Source organism: Carlito syrichta, unplaced genomic scaffold (assembly GCF_000164805.1).
Source record: "Carlito syrichta isolate Samal-C Ts95f unplaced genomic scaffold, Tarsius_syrichta-2.0.1 Scaffold305702, whole genome shotgun sequence".
NCBI classification, from domain to species: Eukaryota; Metazoa; Chordata; class Mammalia; order Primates; family Tarsiidae; genus Carlito; species Carlito syrichta.
Window position 1 is genome coordinate 37,337 of NW_007249798.1, and position 21,461 is coordinate 58,797.

General features: G+C 34.7%; 1 protein-coding gene across 1 annotated transcript in view; it reads right to left on the bottom strand.

Annotated features, from left to right (window-relative positions):
- Positions 1–4,267: 4,267 nt before the first annotated feature.
- CAMK4 (calcium/calmodulin dependent protein kinase IV) overlaps positions 4,268–21,461 on the bottom strand; it is a gene marked incomplete at its 3' end in the record, with an annotated part of 166,726 nt that continues 149,532 nt past the window's right edge. The window contains exons 5-6 of the mRNA XM_021714675.1: positions 20,420–20,502; positions 4,268–4,340 (exon numbers count right to left, since the gene is read on the bottom strand). Coding sequence (XP_021570350.1) covers positions 4,268–4,340; positions 20,420–20,502 — 156 coding nt within the window. The remainder of the gene's footprint in view (positions 4,341–20,419; positions 20,503–21,461) is intronic.

The window sequence follows — 21,461 nt, forward strand, 5'->3', positions numbered from 1 at the left end:
AGATTAGCCTGAGGGCCACCTGGTCTCTACAAAAAAACAAGACAAAACTGATCTAAATGGATGGAAGCAATGGAAAAGAACATACTGAAGAAGGTGAGTTTTGAATGACAGGAAAATAACAAAATAATAACAAGGAAGCAGAAAAAGAATTTCAAGCACGGAAGCAAATTATATCTCTTTGTTTCCTATGAAATGAGAAGAAAAATAATAGTAAAGGTATTTAGTGCATGTGTCATCATCTAGAAAGACAAAATATAGAATGGTAGCTATTTCTGCGGGTTTTGATCAATTTTCACTTTCTTATCCAGTAAATATTTATTGAGCACTTACTATTGCCAAGTACTGTTTTAGGCACTAGGAATGTAAGCGTGAACACTAAGTTCCTATTTGATAAAGAGACAATGACTACTAAACCTACAGACAAAAGAATGTATAATTTCAAATAATTATAAATGCAAAAAGACAATAACACATGGTAATAGAGTTGAAAATGGCTTGGAGAGATAGTGGTGAGCGCTCTTTTAGATGGAGTGATCAGGAAGGACTCTCTGGAGAGATAACACTTCAGTAGTGGCCTGAAAGAAGTAAAGGAAGTGAGCCACAAAAAGAAGGGATGAAAGGTGGTTCCAGGAAGGCAAGCGACAGATACTCTGAGACGGAAATTAACTTAAATCTTCCTGAGAGTCAGAACACAAGGCAAGTGTGGCTCAGCACAGTACGGAGAATGAAAATGGTATACAGAGAGATAGGGATGGTAGGAAGAAACCTAAATATGTAGGACATCCTAGGATATGTTTAAAAATGTTGATTTTATTCTACTTTTAATGGAATGCTGTCAGTGGTGTAAGCATAGAAATGATATACTCATTTTATTATTTAAATAATAACTGGATGATGTAAGAATGGACAAATGGAAGCAGGTTAAAAGATCTTGCAGCAGTCTGAGTGGGAGACGATGGAGACTAAAACTAAGGCTATGGCTTAGTCAAGATGAAGAAAAATGGCTAAATATAAGTTATAATTTGGAGTAGACTGAAAGGGATTACTGGGATGTGAGGTAAACAAACCAAGGGTGAACATAATGCCATTTACCAACATGAAGATGATTAAAGGAGCCGCGTAAGAGTTCTTTGCTGGTATCAGTGAACAAGAGAGTCAGGGATACATCTACTGTAAAACAGACAGCTTGAATGACAAAGAAGATAGAAACGTGGGAATGTGGGAAATGACTAAATTCGGTCATAGAAAAGTTAGTTTGTACATGATAAACAAGTATGGCTTCTGCCAAAATGAAATCATATTCCAAGTGAAGTCATGCTTTTATGGCAAACAACAGACTGTCATTCAAAATTATGTCTACAATGCAATGAAAATTCAAAGATGAAAAGGAACATGAGGAAACAGTAGAAGCAAAAAAAGAAGTACCAGAACAGATAGTCGTAAAAGGTTGTATGCCTTTTGGGGTATCGGCCTAGCTCACAAGAAACCCCCGTCCTTTTCCCTTAGAACAACCCTCCCTTACCAGTTCTAGTCAGCCATATTTATACTTCATAACTCGCACCCTGCCCACAGCTGATTGGACTACCGAAGACAGGCTGACTCAAGTTAAGCCAAATGTAGCGTCTGTCCTGAAATGTGTAATTAAGATCAAGTGATATTGTGTCCATCTTGAGTCAGATTTGAGCCTTTACTGTAACATACGAATACAGGAATGCTAAATTGTCCATATGTTACTTTCTGAGCCTGAGAAATAAAGTTGATTAGAAGAGAGCAGAGGAAAGTCGATGATGAGAATACAGCAGCGGTGGGGAAGAAAAGAGTGCTGACCACCGTCTGGGCTGAGGATGGGCTCCTTACACGCCTGACTCTGTAGCCTTACAGTACACCTCTCCTGACTGTGAACATTCTGTTTTTTGCACCGAAGGCAAACAAGAAGCACTCAGAACAATTATTTTGATAATCATCACATTTTGAAATAATGTTTTGTCAGTAGAATGGCACGAGGAGAGGAGAGTGCTAGGTGGAGGGGCACATACCCCTCTTCCCTCATTGTCACATGCCCTACCCACTATCTTACGTAGCATCAGACTATAATATGCCACTGTCCCAGAAACAAAAAATAATAATCTGTCTGTTACACAACTCTATGTGATAGGACTAAAAATCGGAATGTATGTGAATCCAGTTGCGTAAATTGCAAACATACACACACAGCATGCTGACTTGAGCATTTATTACCCGTGGTAACTATACATGCATACTAAATTTTCAGCAGAATTATTTTTTAAACTTTTTATTGATATGCTATACATGCAGAAAAAGCATACTGAATTTTCATAAACCTAACTTATCTGTGCAATCAGCACCCAGATCAAGGAACACAACTCACACGATTAATTCTGATTTTAGTATATAGCAAGGGTCTGGGTACATTTGTATAAATTTGACTTCTATATGTTGTCTCATTTAACATTTTCCACAACACTATTAGGTTGATTGTGATGCCTATTTTACAAGAGGAAATTGAGGCTCAAAGGTGTTTTATGTGTGTCCAAGTCCATACATCTGAATTGATTTAACTCCCAAAGCACTCTTAACTACTATGTCAGCTGCCTGACTGATTTGCGTAGTGATAGTGGGTCATTGCCTCTAGTTTACTTGATCACCTGTGCTGTATAATAAGAAGAAATGAGGCTTTAAAACTGATAGCCAAGAAAAGCATGAAGCTGCCATTATTAATCTTGGAAATGACAAAATAAAAATGCTGTTTGAAGGAGATTATTTCTAGATTTATTCATTTAAGAAATAGGAATCGAAAGCAACTAAAAGTGGCTTTTTAAAAAATGTTTGAAAACAGTCATAGCATGATGCGTGATGGGGAGCAGAATCAGGCTCATGGACATTTAAAGCAAGATTCAACTGAAGTTGGAAAGGAATTTGAGGAAAGAAAGGAAAGGAAACGTTGAAATCCATTCCCAAATGTGCAAGCCTGGGAAAGCAGAAATGGCAAATATGCTGTGTGTGATGAAAAGTCTGGAATGAGGTGGCTATTTAGGGTATAGTGAGTAGATGGATTTGATATTCAATATTCATATAGTTAGGAACTGTGCTGTATACTTAGTAAAATTCCATAGTATCCTCTCCAGGGTTTATCCACTTGCATTTCAAAGCTTTTATCCAATAATGGACTTGGTTAGACCACAGACTGGCTATTTCTAGAAGCCCTATGAAGATTGTGAAGGTTGTTTGTTTGGTTTTTTTTCCTTTTATCATTGGTATAGAAACTAGTTAGAGATCAGGGTCCTCTCTCCCTCCCTCCCTTCCTCTCTCTCCTCCTGTTTTTACTGTGGGTAGAATTCATAGGACCTGTGCTTGTGTCACTGTGGCTGACTTCTCAAAACATTTAATAATGATTTTAGTTAGATAGCTAACTCTGAATAGGAGAATATAGCCTAATTCTGGACATATTTTATAGATTTGCCTCTAACTGACCTTGACAAATATCTTGCCCTCGGGCCCTCTCATGATTGTTCAGAGAATAATTTGTTCAGGATTTATAGTCAATAAATGAATCACCAAAGTGTCCCAGCACATATTAACCAGTGAAGTCTGTTTTATCTAGGCAGATACTCATGCAATTCAAATAAGCTTCTAAAAATTTCAAAATATATTTTTTGAAAATGTGTGTGCATTTGTTTGCACAATTAACTTACAAAATTTGTGTTCCAGTTTAAAAATATCAACTTACATATATTCCTTAAAAAAATAAAATTGCTACATTTTTCCTTCTAATTCACTCATTTCTTGTCTTGAAAGAAAAGTCAACAATCTCTATGCTCCAAGGTCTATATTTATCACATTCAATCTTCCTCCACTTCCCAACCAAATTTAAAAACAATAAAAACATAAAGAAATAAACTCAAGAAATGGGAAAGAAAGAGATAAGAAACAATTAAAGACACCAAAGTCTTATTTGTTCTCATAATAATAGAATGGAAATTAATTTAAGAAACTTATGCCATACTTATTAATAGAAGGACTGCATTTTTCAGAATTTGAGTACTTGATGGAAAATGTGAATTTATCCCAACATATTTTCCAGTAAATATTTCCTACATTCTTCTGCTGTAAATTTTGTAGTTTATCATTCTTCGTTTTTTGTTTGTTTTTTATTTTAATTTTTTATTTTACATGCATTTATGTTACATGATTATTCTGTCAAAGAAAGAAACGACTAAGAGTTATATTGCTGTCGCTTTATACTTACAGCGACTGCCTCCAAGATTTGCTTAACAGCATCAGCAGCGTCTCGCTCACTGTAATACCCCTTTTCCACAATCCTAAAAACAGAAACAAATCATGAAATGCTTCTCAGACACATGCATTCAGAAGAGTAGATGGTAAAATAAGTTAATTAAATAAATGTTGAAGAAGATGCATCTGAACAATTGCAACAGGCTACTATGCTACCAGAGGAAAGATTTCCATAAACTGGCATGCTAAAAATCTTTGCGTTTACTTAGGAAAATGAAATACATTTATTTTACTTAAACTGAAGAATAAGGAATTATTTCTTTTTATAAACTTTGAATTTGGAATCATTTTAAACATATGCCGGTAGACATTATAAAATGAAACATCCTCATGTAATTGTTACACAACTTCAATACATTAATTCAGAGTTCTCTTGTTTTATCTATCTGTTTAATTACTTCCCCTTCTCCTTTATTATTTTGAAACAAATATCAGATACCATTTAATTTTATTTCTAAATATTTCAGGAGGTATCTCTAAAAGATAAGGGATTCTTTAAAAATCACAACCAAAATGCCTATAAATTACAATAACTCTTTCATATTTCCAAACACACAGTGCTTCAAATTTCCAATTGTCTTGCACATGTTAATTTTTTGTGTTTGTTTGTTTGACTCATGATCCAAATAAAGTCTATAAAGTTTGACTAATTGATAGATCTCTTGTTTTCTTTTCCCTGTAGGCTTTTTTTCTCTCTTTTCTTCTTGCTCCTTCCCTCCTTTCCTCCCCATTTCTATCCCCTTTTATCTTTACTATTTGTTTTGAAAACTGGTCACTTGTTCTTCAAAGTTTCCCACAACTTGGCAATGAGACTCAATTCCCTTGGTGTCTTTGGAACTGTTTCTCTACCCTATTTCTTATTAATGTGTATTTAGAGTTAGGGTTTGATCAGATTCAGACTGAATTTTTAGTAAGTACACTTTATAGGTGATTTGTGTATTTTCATGAGGAGTCACATGTTCAATTGTTACCTATTTTGCATTGTTAACAGCAGTTGACTATCAATGCCTAGATCCATCGAATCATTAGCGGTATCAAGTTGGTAAAATCTATCATTGCTTCTTCCTTGTTAGATGAACATTTTCTAGTAATAAAATTCTTATAGGAAAGATAGAATAAATTATTATAATTGTCTTAACTTACCAGTTTTCAAAATAATAAGTTATTTCACCAACATCTTCAAACAATAACCTATTCCTGTTTTTGTTCGGTTTTTGGTATCATTTTGAAATTATGGATTTAACCATATTTGATATCTTTCACTCTGCTCCAGCTTTTTTTCTTATTTATGTAGAAATGGTTCCATTTTGATTCAGTAGTAGCCTGTTCAAGTTGGTGTATGACGCTGGCAGCTCCTTTTCTTTCTGGTGTAATACAATATTCTAGACTTATTTTGTACATTTGTTGCCCAGACTTGGAATTTCCTCCAAGAAACACAATCTCCTTTGTATGGGAAATACTATTTTTTAAAATTTTATATTTTATCCTTCAATTAAAAACTTAAAGCAGATACATATATATGTATACCTATATTCACATTTCCCGATTTCTTAGATAAAAAATCATATAATCTTCTATTAACATATACACAAATATTTTATATATGCTTTCATTATGTGGTCTTTCTTCTTAATATTATCATTTTTTTGCTATAAGGAATGTTTGTATTTTTGTTCTAGGTTTTTAATATTCTGTAATGTAAGAATCTTAATCTCTTCTTCTCTTGGTTTGTCTGTGAATTCTCTATTCTTAGCAATAGTGACTTTAACTAGCAATCCAACTAGGATGAACTGACAATGTAGATACAATATATAGTTGTCAAAAACTGAAAAGAAATAAGGACAACTTTTAAAAAGATAAACTTCTTGATTGCAGTATAATTAACAAGAAGTAAAATAATATTATTTCAAGCAGTAATTAGGTATGAGGAAAAGGAGCCTGATTACCTAAAGTACATAGTTTTCTCTTGATACAAAATGTGACTGTCAGAAAAATCTGATGAGTTTGACTTTCTTCTTCAAATGAGTGACTTGCTCTGTTTGCATGAACGTGGGAAAATTATTTTCTTTTAACTTAAAGCCTTTTAAGACATGTTTTATGAGAATATGTCTCAGTGGTAGTCATTCTGTATTGAATTATAAACTTATGGTATGATCTTTTAATTTAGGGTGCTTTTCTTTTTCTCTTTTAATTTCAGGAATGTTTTCTTGAAGTAGAATGCATTGTATCTGTTTTCTTCCATTGTGTTGGTTTTCTTCTTTGGGATGTGCAATTACACATGTGCAAGAGTTTTCTACGTTTGAATTATAATGTCTTTTATCTATAGTTTTCTTAATTTTAGCTTATTTTGTAATATTAAGGTATATTGTTGTGTTTTTGTGTGGGACTTTTTTTTCGTTTATGACATGCTTTTACTGTCTGAAGAAACTTTATTCGCTTCTTATTGTCTGTCCATTTATAATCATTCTCTGTTGGAATTAACTGAGATACTTTCTGTTGCTGCACATTTTTAAGTCAAATTGGTTTATTTACCATTTTGACAATGACAAGTCAGGGTATCTTTCTCTAGTTTTGTGACTTTCAAATTTCTTTTTTTTCTTTATTTTTGTTGTTGTTTTTCAACTTTCTAGCTATTTAATGAAGTATTCAAAAATATTCCCTCATTCTTTCTGAGATCTCCTCTACTGAACTTTATTCTCTTGTTTTTACCATCTCTACACTGATTAATTTGGATTCTCCTTCCAGCAGTTTTTCCTAAATGTAGATCTTTTCCTCCAAAGTGTTTTAGATATTTAGATACAGTTTTAGGAGTTCACAGGCCTTTCACACCTTGCTGTGGGTGCACCCCTTGTACTTCTCAGAAATTTGGATGGCAAAAACCTCTCCCAATTTCGGGGGCTCTTTTTGTTTTGATCCATCCTTCTTCCCAATAACTTGGGGATTTGCGAGGTTTGAGTGTTTGCCTACTATTGGGCCACTCATAAATCCTCTTGCTTCCTCAGATGATAATGTCCTGTAGCTCTTTCAGTTATAATTAGTTGGTTCTCACTCACTTGTATTTTAGTACTTTAGGGCTCATGGAGATACCTTGTCACCTGTGTGTGTGAGTTTTTGTTTTTTTCTGAACTAGTTGCTCTGTCTGTTCTTCTGAGATTTTGGAAGATTGAAAAACTACTTTGTTGATATATCTCACTTCTCAGAATTTCTGATAGCACCATAAATCACCAACTTGCATAAGATATTTTCAGTAGACACAAAAGTTTGCAAATGGTAAATTCAAAACATAAAATGACAGTTTTAACATTTTTTGTAATTTTGAACAGCAATTTTTCTCAGACTGTACTTCAGATAGCATACTTTCAGAAAGTGTTTCCCTTTGATTTTTTGTTTTCTTTAAATGTTCTGACAGAAAGTTGTAAGTTCTCAAAGTAGCTGGTATTAAATGTTGAGTTTAAATCTATAAAATGCTTCCAAAATAGAGAATGAAAGGTGAGAAAGGTGAGGAAAAGCAGAACAAACAGATTTAACAAAAGGAAAAGCTGTAAGAAAACCTCAATGACTTTAGTTATCAATATTCAGAAAACTATATTAATGCAAAAATTTCAACCATCTTATTTTCCCTATCTAGTTATTTAGAATATTAGCAAGAAACAGATTCATCAACTTTTCAAAAGATAAAATATGGAATATTTCTCTTCACCTTCTTATTTTTTGGATACTTGTTAAGCTCCAAGGTCAAACAAAATAAGAAAGTAGATGATGATATTCAGCGAATGATAATCAACTGGCCCTTGAAAATTATGTTCATATGATATTTACTTACGAGTGCATTTTTTCCAATTCATTATTAAGCTAGATAATCTACTTACTAAACATTTAATTGAAATAATTTCTTGAGCTACAGTTTCTGAACATTTTAAAATTAAGCATGAGGGAAGGAACAAAGAAGCACAATTATGACAGAGTAAGTGAGTACTTTGGCTACTATTTTATTATTTCCTGCATTTGACTTTAAATGTGAATTTTGTGATACATACATCAATTTGCACACATGTAATGAGTGTTTCTGTGATCTGCACCTGCAGCCTCAGGAGCTTAGCTTTCTCCAGTCTTGCTAAAGGAGGGGAGTTTTCACAAAAATGATGGAAATCAATGGCTGTTGGTTTACTTTCTTTACAACTTTTTATTCTCCCCAGAAAAGAATAAAACCAATTACCTCATAGCCTTCAAAAATAGTGTGGTTCTTTCCCACAGTCACTTACCCAGGCTAGAACTTTACCATAACTTCTTGTACCACTCTTTCAGGGGGCATTACTCATGTCCGAGTTTATGCAAATGGCACTCCTTGAGCCAACTTGCCATGAACCATCTTCCTTTGTTGTGTATAAAAAACACAGTTCTTACGGGCATCAGCACTCCTTGAAGAGGTAGTCCCTCATCCACTAGAATCTCCTCTCTATAATTTGGTCTATTATGTAGTCTTAAGCTTCAGTCTAGATGTGGTACTTGTGTATTTTCACTTGTATATAATTTAGGGCTAAGTGCCTGCTGTAGGCTAAATGTGTTTTTCCAAAATTCATATGCTGAAACCTAATCACGAACGTTATGGTATTTGGAGGTGAGGCATTTGGGAAATGAGAGGCATTTGTGAGGGCAGAGTTCTTATGAATAGGAATAAAAAAGATTCTAGAAAGTGTTTTCACCCCTTTCACCATGCGGTGATACATTGGGAAGGCACTGTCTTTGAACCAAAAAGCAGCACCTCACCAGACACTGAATGTTCTGACCCTTTGATCTTGGACTTCCCCGGCCCCCAGAACTGTGAGAAATAAATGTTTATATGCCACCCAGTCTAAAGAGTTTTGTTGTAGGAGCTTGAATGGATCGAGAGAGTACCTGTGTTTCAGAATATGTAGCTGCGCGAATGCTAGGGTTTCATTAAATGGGAGAGTGAATTTTCTTGGGAACTGTTTTTCAGGTGGTATGGAAGGAAGAGAAGTCAGTGTATGAAGAACAGTTAAGAGAAATGTCACTAATTTTCCCCTCTGCACTCATGAGATTTCTCTTGGTATAAGTAGGCAGACAATATTGAACATAGTGTGCCAAATGCTGAGCTAGAGAACGGCCAGAGAGCTCTAAGAAAAGTCAGGTAATCTACTCTGAAGGCTATGCAGGGTGGGGAAAGGATTCCAGAAACAGTTATATCTCAGCTCAGACCTGAAAGGTATATAGAAGTTTTCCAGATGCAGGGAAGGTGGAAGTTGGGATGGGGATAGGTGTGGGAGAGAAGTCAACATCTAATGTGTCAAGTACTAACTGAACATAAAAAGAATAAGATTTGGGTCCTGCTCCAGATGAGACCACAGGTGGTAAAGAAAAGAAAGTTATAACTAAAATAACATTTTCATAGATGTAACACATGTTATACTAGGATTTGTACAGTCAAAAGATTTATTAATTCTGTAGTGGGAAATAGCATCTGTAGAGTAGACATGTGGGCCAAGGGCACAAAATGCAGGTGACTCCCCTGTTCTCAGTGTGAACTCTCTGCCCATTATATCTTGGCTTACAATTATCCTTCAACCACTTTTCTTCTGGGACGCTTCTGCTAAAAGGAGTTATATGCCTGATATGTTTATTAGATTGCTATACGGTTAAGTTTCTGGAACTTAGACATTTGATTTTAAACATTTTATAAGTTGGGCTGACACCAAGTCACGAATGCAGGTTTATAACTTAGAACTATCATTATAAGTGAAGATGGTGTTGACTACGCAAAGGAAAATGAAGTCTTGCAGTCTGCTTCTCTCCATTTCAGTTGCATGGCTACAGTGAATGTATTTGCACAATGTCTTCTGCAGGGCACCAGGGTGGCATTCTTAGCCTTCTCATTAGCTTGTGACTTGGATCACCCACAAAGCCCAGCTGCAAGCCTTGCTCATAGTAGGCAGTCAATAAATATTTGTAGAATCAACAGTAATTGCCAAGTGAATGGATGTCAGAAAAATTTCAAACTTTGAACATTTGGAAAATACCTTTACTTATGTTTGTTATCAAGGGGGAAAAAAAACACTGGCCTCAGAAATGATTCCTACCATTGGCCATGGCCTCAGAGGCAGAACGACCATATCAATACTTCCCGAAGGAGAATGCAATAAATGAAAAGATTATTACTGGCCTTAGATATAAACTCATAGTTACATGGCTTTAAACATTGGAATAACATGAATCTTTTTAGAAATACATTTTAAACAAAATCAAAGTGATTTTAAGTTAGCAAAATGAACTGTTTGCTTCATGAAGTAACACACAATAATTTGCTGACATTTCAAAAAAATTGTCAGTGAAATTGAGGCATGGATAGACAGTCAAAGGTTCATAGTTTTATACAAAATATACTCATGACTTTGATTTTTAGAAACAATGAAGTATTCAATCATTGCAGGGATTTTAAAGCTATAAAAATAGAGGAATAATTTTGGTTGGCATTTTTATTTATATATATATTTGAACATAGTTATTGCTATATTTCTCTTCAGATTTGGTAGACTAATTTTCTTTTCATGCTTTGAAAAATAATCAGAAAGCAGTTAAGATGCTACCAGCATTTTAAGCTCATTTTCACAGGCCTAGACCCATGCAGTTTGTCTCTATGCCATAGATTTTCCCTGCATCCCATTGCGGGCTGGGCTAGACAATTCAGTGCTAAAAACAAAATGTCTCTTAGGATTTTAATGATAATGCTGACCTAAAAGACTGCCCTGGGATGCCAGTTCCTATAGGTTCCTCAGTCACTAAGGGGCTTATCAGACATCAGGCAGTCTAGGAAGGAAGCAAAAGGTGGTGCGTTTCTCTAACCTCTTAGGTCTCAATTCTCTGGCCTCAACAGGACTTCTTACTCCAAGACTGTGATTTTTGCTTCCAATGCTTGCTGCATTGATTCCTGTGCTCCTCTTCTTCCCAGTTGGTCTGTTTTCCCTCTCATCATTTAAAAATTGTTGGATGAAAAAATACAGGCCATGTCTATTTCTCCCCATGGATCTGCTTTAATATATGACTCTTGTGCATTTGCTTCTGTCACACTAATTGCCGCAAATTGAATTGAGCGCATCTCCATCCAGGCAGTTAACGCATGCACAGCAGCTGAAAAGCTCTAATCTGATCATATCCTGAGGCCCTCAGACTTCCTGGCACAGAGATTAGGAGCCCCACTGTTTTGCCCACCAATCGCAGCTTTAGCTCAAATGGCTGCATTATTAGATGACGGTAGGTTTATGTGAGAAAAACATTGGTCTGATAAGAATGTATACTAAAGGATCAAATAGCAAAGGGTAAAAGCCCCAAATAATATGAAATTCTAGGCACCAAGTCTTCAGGACTGCCAGTGCACACATTATGATGCTATATACAAAATTATATTAAAATTAATTCCACTATATACTGTGTAAATTCACCATTTCTTTAGGAATTTCATTCACTGCTTTTTCTCATTTGACTGATTGCATTTTTGTCTGTTTTGATGCTTTCTGTAATAACTCTCCAACTAAAGAGTGTTAAGGTATATGAAATACCTTTAAAAAAATTGTTTCAAAGGTACTCCTGGAACTTGTTATATTTGAACACTAGGGAGAGAATGAGGGGATCATTGATCAATGTGGGAACCAGCCAGGGAGCTAACAGTGTGAGAGAACGAGAAGGCCAAATCAAACTGCAAACCTGGGAATGGGCCTAGGGACTCCTAGTCCAATATCTTCACACTATAAAGAAAAAAACTGACCTGAAGATATTATATAAATTGCCCAAGAGCATGCACACTGTTTATTTAATCTTTCACTTGACAAATATCTAGCTATTGCTTGCTTTCTGTTTAGCCCAGCTCTAAAAATAAAGACTGAGATACTCATATTTTACTCAAAGTGTGCTGTTGTGCTTTTGGACATCACTTTGCCCCGGAAGGTCCTTCCCTCTAGCCTCCTCTTGTTAATCTCCAATTTCTCACATAAGATTCAGCTCAAAAGATACTGCTCCTCTCTGAAGCCATTTCTAATTTAGAAGATCCCTTTGTTTTATACCCCATGCACTGTGTTTATACCCCAATTACAGCAATTATTATCTCCACGTGAAAATTTAGAGCGAATTTTGGGGGCCTTCTAGCAAATGTAAATCATCTTATGATAGACCTTTTGCTACTGATTCATATCTTTATTTTTTCTTTTTAGTTCTTAGCCTTCATTTATTTATTTTTATCTTGTGATATTGTGGTTGTCATTATAAGCCCCATACACTATTTGGAAGATGGTGGTAGTTAAAAAAAATATATTAGAGTCCATATCACAGTTTTACTTTCCCTCTTTAGACTATGAGCTCTTTGAGGGTGGAGACACTGCAGTGTGGTTAACGCAGTAGTAAGAAGGAAATGAAGTGGGTGGTGAAGCCAGCACTGTAGGGTAAGGCCAGACTGTAAGTGGTTTTGTTTATTTAACAGTATTGACTTGAACTGAAAGCAGTGAGTACCCTGCAGGGCTGACCTGATCAAACCTGTGCTTTAAACAACACAGATGAATGAATGGGAGTGAAACTAGTGTCTGCTAGGGGTCTGTTATGGTGGGAAAGAATGTGAAGGCTCAAAAGGGCAGAAGCAATGGGAAAGGAAAAAGAGAACAGATTTAAAAGTTGCTCAGAAGAAGAATTATGGGGGAAGGGCAGGGAAAAATAAAAAGAGGAGGGAGAAATTAATGTTATTTAGTTTAGTTTGTAAGTCAGTTCACAGGGAAGTGAAATGATATTGAGAGAAGGATACTGATTTAGAGTTGCCAGTGGGAAATGGCAAAAAGCCTAGTAGACTGTTGAAAATAAAGATGACTATGGTCTCATCTCTACTGAGACCATAGTCTTCAGTGTGACCCAAGCCACAGGTGAGTGTCAAATTCATCCACAGAAAATGTAAAAAAGTTTTAGAGAAACTCAGGGAAGAAATCAAGAAAGAGAAAACTAAAGAGTTGAATTTAAAAAAAAAACAAGGGAAAAAGAGGTGCTGTCAAAAACTGCATAAACAATATGGAAGAGTGTAGCCAATAGTGTAAAATGCTATGAACCAGAGGTTCCATATATGTAAAGTCTTCGGTATAGCAGATGCTCAGTACTCCTCAAAAGTCCTTATTCTTGCTCTTGTGTGTTCTCACAATCTCACTTACAAGCTTCACCACTTCCTTTCTCTCCTTTCTATCATTAGGAGATCAATTTCCCTTTACTAACAATACTGGATAAAATAGAGCATATTAAGTTTAAACTACCTAAACTTCTTATACCCTATCACACTCTTATTCTCAACCTTAGGAAACCACTTCTTTGCTTTCTGTCTGTATACATTTCTCCCTTCTAGAAAGTTTGTATAAATGGAGACATACAATACATAGTCTTCCATGACTGGCCTTTTCACTTAGTATGTTTTTGAGGTTTCATCCATGTCGTCGTGTGTATCAAAGGAAAATAGGGTCTTCTCATCTTATTAATACATCTCCGCCTCTTCACGGAGAGGTCAATTTCACTGATTGGAGGTAGGAGACAGTAAAACCCTCCTATGGCCATTCATACAAGTCCTTATTTAGAGAACAAGTGATTTTGCTACCTTTGCATGGGCAGGATACCACAGTCATTGAATACATGTCACTGGGCAGGCAGTGCCTCTAATATTAAGTATGCTAGAGGTGATGTTTTTGGTAAACAGGCGGGGTTTGATTTTGCTGAGTTCCTTCTACTTCTTTTAATCTTTCCGTTATGCACGCCTGTGTTGTGTTAACAATGTGAAAATAATAAGTAACTTATTAGTTGGCTATTTATATTAAATTGTTAACTATCAGTGGTTAACAATTTAATATAAGCTTGTGCAGGGAGAAATAATTTCTTGTTACTTATACTAGCAGTGTTGCTTCTATAGGTCTATAGATTAGTCCAGAGGTGTTTTAGGAGTTGTAATTATTGGTTGAAATTTAGGGATTTTTTTTCTTATTTTCTTATTTTTTTCTTATTCATTGTTGAATGATATTCCATTGTACATTTTGTCAGTTCATTCACCAGTTGATGACATTTAAATCATTTCCTCCTTTGTAACACATTCAGCTCCACCGTACTGCCACCACAGAACTCAAAGGGCAGGGGAACTGACAGATTTGCTGATGCCCATGATATTTGTTGTGTAGTGAGTAATAAAGTCCTTTGACTCTGATCCAGAAGTCTCATATTTTTTTTTTGCCAATGCTCATAAAAGAGTAATAAGCTAACTTATTAGTTTATAATTAGAGTAGAATTATATCTCAACCCCAGCAATATGTCTTCCAACTTATTCCAAAAGTCATTCTTTTTCAAAATTGTTTCGACAAATCTTGGTCTTTTGATTCTTTGTCTTTTTCTTTCTGCTTCTGAGAAAGAGATAAATTTTTTCTGTGTGAAACAAGTCCCTTTACCTGACTCTAGATCTCATTCCTTCTGAGCCTTTTCCGGGATATTGTTCCAAATATAAGTCCTTCTCATACAAATCTCTCCTCTTTCTCTTTCTTATGGACTCCTCCAACAGCAAATCAATATGTTCCCAGTGTTCCAGCTTAAAATAATCAATAAGCCTCCATTTATCCTGTATGCCCTTCTACTACCTCACCTTTATTCTTCTCTTTATGGCCAAAGCTTCTAGAAAAAAGTAGACTATAAATCTAGTCTAAATCAAACTATCTGTTTTTTACATACTGCCAGATAAAACCACATAATGAGAAAATGTATTTAAAAATATCCATGGTTAAAAAACAATTATATACATATTAATGTTCGAGTTAAGCCAAGACTCAAGTAGGATAAAATATCAAATTACTAATCTGAAGTTTTATTTTAAATTGTAATTGCTTATATAGCAGCAACATGACATGGTACAAAAATCAGATGCATTGAAATATGATATATTTGATCTAACCTTATTTGATTATTGTTGTTATTAGATCTTATATAAGTCAAGTCACCTCTCTTATCATGGAAGTTAATGGACTTCTTTGATCATATTGCCTTGTCTGTAAAATGTATATAGGTATACCTTGTATACATGTTGCTGTGAAGATTAAATGATATCTATGTTAGTAAAATGCCCTGCATACTCTACTCTACCAGCACTTTGATAGGTACTCAAAGGAAGCCTTAATTATAGTGACTGATTATCTTTTTTGAAAAATCAAATGGTCTCTTCAGAGAATTACATTAATGACTAAATTCTGACACAACATTCTTCACAAATCTAGGTTTTTTCTAAGTTTAGTTAACTAGAATAACAACCGTGACATAATCCTAGGGAGACTTGGGCAAGAAATAGACTAAATTCTATTTCTGAAACCTTTTCCTAATGGAAATGCCCTGACAATTCAATTTACTTCCACCAAAAGTAAGAGGCCCATAAATGTTGAAGTAAACATGACTACTAGAACTCATATATTAGGACTTGAGATTAGGTAATTCATAGACTAAATACGTAGTCCCTAAACATAGTCACTGCTTCCCTAGCATAATGACAACTTATAGTTTACAAAAATAATATTGTCAGTTTTGTAAAATGCAAAAAAAAGTTTGGAATGACAATGATAAGAGTTTCAAGTCTGACTTTATATTTTATCAATATTTCTTTTATCCTCTTGAAAAACATGGATGATAATACCACATTTATAATAAAATAAAAATTTTTTCAGGGTTATTGAGTGAACTAAACAGATATATAGCCTTGCATATGACCAATTAATACATCATAAATTTTCTATAAATGAACAATGGTTTGTTCTTTTGCAAATTATGTGCAAGAGACTGACTGGATTTAATGAGAAAGAAAGGCCATGCAAGAAGGAAAGAGTTGGCCCAGATGACAGTCTGGCTGTCTAAATTGGGAAGATCATTTACCCTTAAGAATTCTCAGTTTTTACATCTGTATTGTGAGGATGTTGCTTTTTATCCTGCTTGTCCCAAATAATCAACTTTGTAAAAGAGGAAAAAACACTAGTGTCTGGGAAAGGACATTAAATCCATATGTGAATCTTTGCTCTCAGCAATCGTGGGTTAGACAAGCCTCTAGGCAAGAACAATGAAAACAAGCTAAATATTTTTTAAAGATTATCTAAAAACATCAGAGATTTACCAGGAAGAGAAGCCTTCAGGAACCAAGATCTAGGAGAGAAGAAAAACCCGCAAAACAACCCAGCCATCTTATGCCTCTGCTTTCCCTCTGAAGGTATTTACTAATTCTAAAGCAGCAGCTGACAGGCTGAGAAGCTGAACAAATTTTCTGGCCTTTACTAAAGGGACAGAAGTTGGCATTCAGGCTCTGTCAAGGAAGAGGAGCCTTGGTGAAAACCCTGGCTTAAAGTTGGGACCTTTAAAGAGCAAAAGCCTGTTAGTAAGACCTGACAAGAAATAGACTAGTTATCTAGAAGCACAGCTTTGAATTAGCCCAATACCTGATTGTATTAAATTGATCTCTTTCTTACCTTAAATGTCTGCTCCTTTGAAAGGTAACCGCATTCCAAGCCCCAAATTCTAAAACCTTTTATATATACTGTTTATCATTATGGAACAAGCATAACTAAGTAAACAAAAATACAGAAAGAAAACAGGAAAAAAGATAATTTTTAAAATTCACAAGATATCCAGAAACTGGAGTTATCAGACAAAAACCAAGAAAAAAAAACATTTTTAGTTTAATTAGAAGACTGTAAGAATACTGTTAAATTAGTTGTGCTAAAATGCAATAATTGCCAGGGAGAAAAAACTTGGAAATTTACTCTTAAAATAACCCTACACCTTGTCTACTTAAGTAGTTCAATGAAAATAATGATGAGATTTTAAGAGTTATGACCAGATTGAGAAGGATTAGACAGAATATTTCTGGAGCTTTCTTCTTCATATGATGTCACAATTGTGCAGATTTTTTTTATTTTGGATTTTTCTGTGGCATAAAATATCACTGATTTTATTCCAAAATTTCTAATCAGTTGTTCAATGTAATTTACTATTGAAATTCTACATAAAACAGATTACACTTGGATTTTTATATGTTTAATGTCTTATAAGCATTATAGAATATATTTTTTCTATTTAATACAAACTTTTAACTATAATAAACTAACATGATGATCGCTTCATCAACTGCTCCATTAGATCATATATTAGGTACTATTAGAGTCATTATTAGACAGCAATGAATTCTTATCAGCACAACTAAATAAATTTGGTTTTGACCTAAAAACAAAAAAGAAACAGTATTGTGATATTTAACTCTCAAGAAAGGAAACGATACATTGGATAATAATGCAGGGTATATTTTCATCTTGAATGATTTAGAGATAACTGTAGAATTAAGTAACTTAATGGAGAGACCAAGTTCATTTCAGCTATATCAATGAAGTAGACAACAACATTTAGAGGAAAAAAGTCTTCTAAAACCACTAGAAGAGTGGTTTGTAGAGTGGTTGAGTGCTTTACTGGCTGCCTGCCATTCTTTTGATGTTTTCTGTTAAATATGAATATTTCATCCATTTATCTTTGCAAACAAAATGTATCAATAGCATTAAGTTTTCATTTTTTATCTAGAGCTGAATTAATTTTCATCTCAAATTCTTTCATGGAAGAAAGGTTGGGAAGATGGGAAGGACAGACCCTTGATTCCAAATTAATTCAAACAAATAGAGGTAGGTAAGTAAATAGCAAGTAGATAATTGCTTCAGTGTGGCATTCCTCTCCTGTAATTATTTAGAATTAAAGAACATGAGATTTCGCTCTGATAAACCATAATTAGCAGAGAAATATGCAAGGTCTCCTTGGAGAGATCTCACAGCTTCAAAGCCACCAGGATCTGATGGTAAACTGACTTTATTAATGTACCTAAAAAAAGAGGGGGTGGGGGAAGACAGCTAAAAAGGTACTGAAAAAGAAGTCCTTACAGGCAGATTTTGGTAATAGCCAGACTAGCCAGTCCAGAGGAGTCTTGTCTGAGCACATGAGAACATGATAGTTTTAGAGCAAGAACACTCTTATAGTGGGCCAGAGTTGTCTAAGTTTTCTTAGAAGCCTAAGACAGCTTCAAGTTTATTCTGAGATTCAGAGAAGTTAAGTAAATTATTCTAAGTTAGTTAGTTATTTTTGAGTGACGGAGTCAGTTGACTCTATTCATCAAATATAAAAACAGTCAACTGCTACAATTTTTAAAATCTAATTACTGTTTAACCTGTTCTAAGGAAGTTTCAGCAAAAAACATGATCAAAATTATACACCTATGTATACATATACATTATGTAAAGATACATAGGTAGTTTTAATCCAACTGGGCCATTTCACCCCTCTCTCCCTCCCCAAAGATCCAGATTTTCATTGAGTAATGTTAAAAACAGACAGAACCTTTGCAATATAAGTACGTTCAAAGGCTCTTAAAGAAAAAGCAAATTCAACTGGGTGGAGTGAGGATGGGATGGAAGGATCTTAGTTCGTTCAGTTTGCTACAACAAAATATCATAAACTGGATGACTTATAAATAGCAAGCATTTATTTCTCACAGTTCTAGATCTGGAAAGTCCAAGAGTAAGGTGCCAGCAGATTTGGTGTCTGGTGAGGACCCACTTTTTTTATAGAAGGTACCTTTGGGCTCACATAGCGGAAGAGGGAAGACAGCTCTTTGGGACTTCTTTTATAAGGGCATTAATCTCATTCATTAGGACTCCACTATTGTGACTTAATCATCTCCAAAAGGTCCCATCTTCCACTACCACCATCTTAAGAGCAATCATTTTAACATGTACATTTTTGGGGAACATAAACATTCAGACCACAGCAACATAGCAGAAGTAGAGGGGTGTTCTGCTCACAGCACATTAAAAACCAATCCCCTTTGGATGTCTTTTTTCTCAGAGTTCATTAATTGTAGCAGATGCTCATTCATTCATTCATTCACTCTGCAAATATTTATGGAACATTTACAGTGATCCAGACCTTCAGGCCATCTCAGTTATTACTTTAGTCTCTGTCTTTTTCCTAACTGCCACCTACTTCTCTCTTACATCATTCTTTAACCAATACCATTCCATCAGTGCATGTCTTCATACCATTTTTTTTAAAGAATATGGTATTTTAATTATTCAATAAATGTCTAATGCCAGCAATGATCATAGTTAATAGATACTAAATCACTTTAATATTTTTTTAAATTTTAGATTCAGGGGGTACATATGCAGCAACATGGATGGAGCTGAAGATTGTCATCCTAAGTAAACTGACTCAGAAACAGAAAACCATTTCTAATATATAGCTACTAGTCTCTTTGCCTTCTCTCAATTCCATTCTTTTTGATTATTTGATGAGCACAGCAAAAAGGTTTCCAAGAGCCCTCTCCTAGGAAATATGGTATTCTCCCGAGAAGGTAGTAAAACTGTGAACATCTACAGGTTATGTGTCTTGTACAGACAGTTTGTCTACATAATGCTCTGCCAGATTTCCAAGCATACTCCCACCACCATTCTCAAACCTCTGCCTTAAGTGATGCATATATGAGAAGAAAATCAAAATTGGCAATAATTGTCTATAACAGAAAATGTTTTACTCTGCAATGTAGAACTCTTTACTCTTTACACAGACTACTAAAGAAAGAATGTTTAAAAACGATCATTTGAAAAGTATTGATTTTTATGAGCTTTTGGGTCATCATAGAGAACGCCGTTAGAGTACATGTTCAACTTCCTATAATTTTAATAAAATATTTTCTTCTAACATATTCTTGTAAATCTTACTAGTTTAAGTTCAATATGATTTTTTAGAAATTTTATTTTTTATTGGAGAGGTAAATGTTTGCAAAGTTAAATAGATATAATAATATTTCTCTTTTTACTCTTTAAATATCTCATGCTTTCATTGACCTACATCTTACTGAATACTAACTGCCTTGCTTCAATATTTTTCTTAAACTTTATTTTAGTAGAATTTATCAATTACTATGATCTGTCATTATAAAAATACTTCAAGATAAATTTATCTTACATTATTTTTTTGGTGAACAAAAGCAAACCTTTCTGTGATTAGATTTCCAGGACCAACTCACCTATCAAACAGTTCTCCTCCTGTGACGAGCTCTAGGACCAGACTGATTTCTGTAGGGGTTTCAAATATCTCTTTAAGTTTTATCTGGGGAAAGATATAAAAAAAGAATATCACAAATTTCTTATTTTCATCTTTCTTGGCAATAGCTAAAATTATGGCTAAAACAACATTCTGCAGTAGTAAAATGTTGGATCATTGCTAATAAAAGCCCCTTGTTCTAGTATCAGGCAGTTGCTACTTGTCACTCTCTTTATGAGTTGTAGATTTTATAAGTTACCTCATTTTTTCAAAAGTCCTATAGAATTTGAACTTTTGACAGTTGAAAAATATCTGTGTTGTAAATGGTTTTTAACTTTTTCAAAATATTCCCACTTTTGAATTGCTCCAGATAAAAACAACAAAACTCCCTAAACTATGTGAGGCATCATGGTTTCCAGTGACACACACTGCCTATTTCTTCTGGGAGCAAGTAATTTGGAATTAGGGATCTGAAGCAGACAGGACCAGATTAAAGTCTGTCTGTACATAAAGATACCCCTCAACCACTAAAAGAAGTTGTTGGTGGGTTAAGAGGCCCTTGGGAAAAAGTAGTGGCAGCAGTGATTTGATTGACTGTAATAGGGTTTTTATGACATTCAGATAATCCAACAAATTTTGGATACTTTTCTCCACACATCCAATAATCTAGTGACTAGAAATGATCTACATTTTAGGAAAATTCCACATTGACTTCTCTTTGAAAAGAAAAGTGGTAATTGGGTATAGCAAATTGTGGTAATTGGGTATAGCAAATTGTGTTAATTGTGCAAATTGTGTTATCCAAAGCCCCTTTCTCCTTACTATATTACAAACAGAATGCTGATTTGTTCAGGGAAGCAGGGTGCCTAGCCCCAGATGGTGGATCAAAAATACTCTAAGCCACTAATTTTCCAGCCTCCATGCAGTTCAGAATAACCTTGTGACCAGCTCTGGCCAATAAAATCTGAAGAGAATTTTGTTGCAGAGGGCTCTGAAGAAGCTTGTATTCTTCTCATCAGACTCTG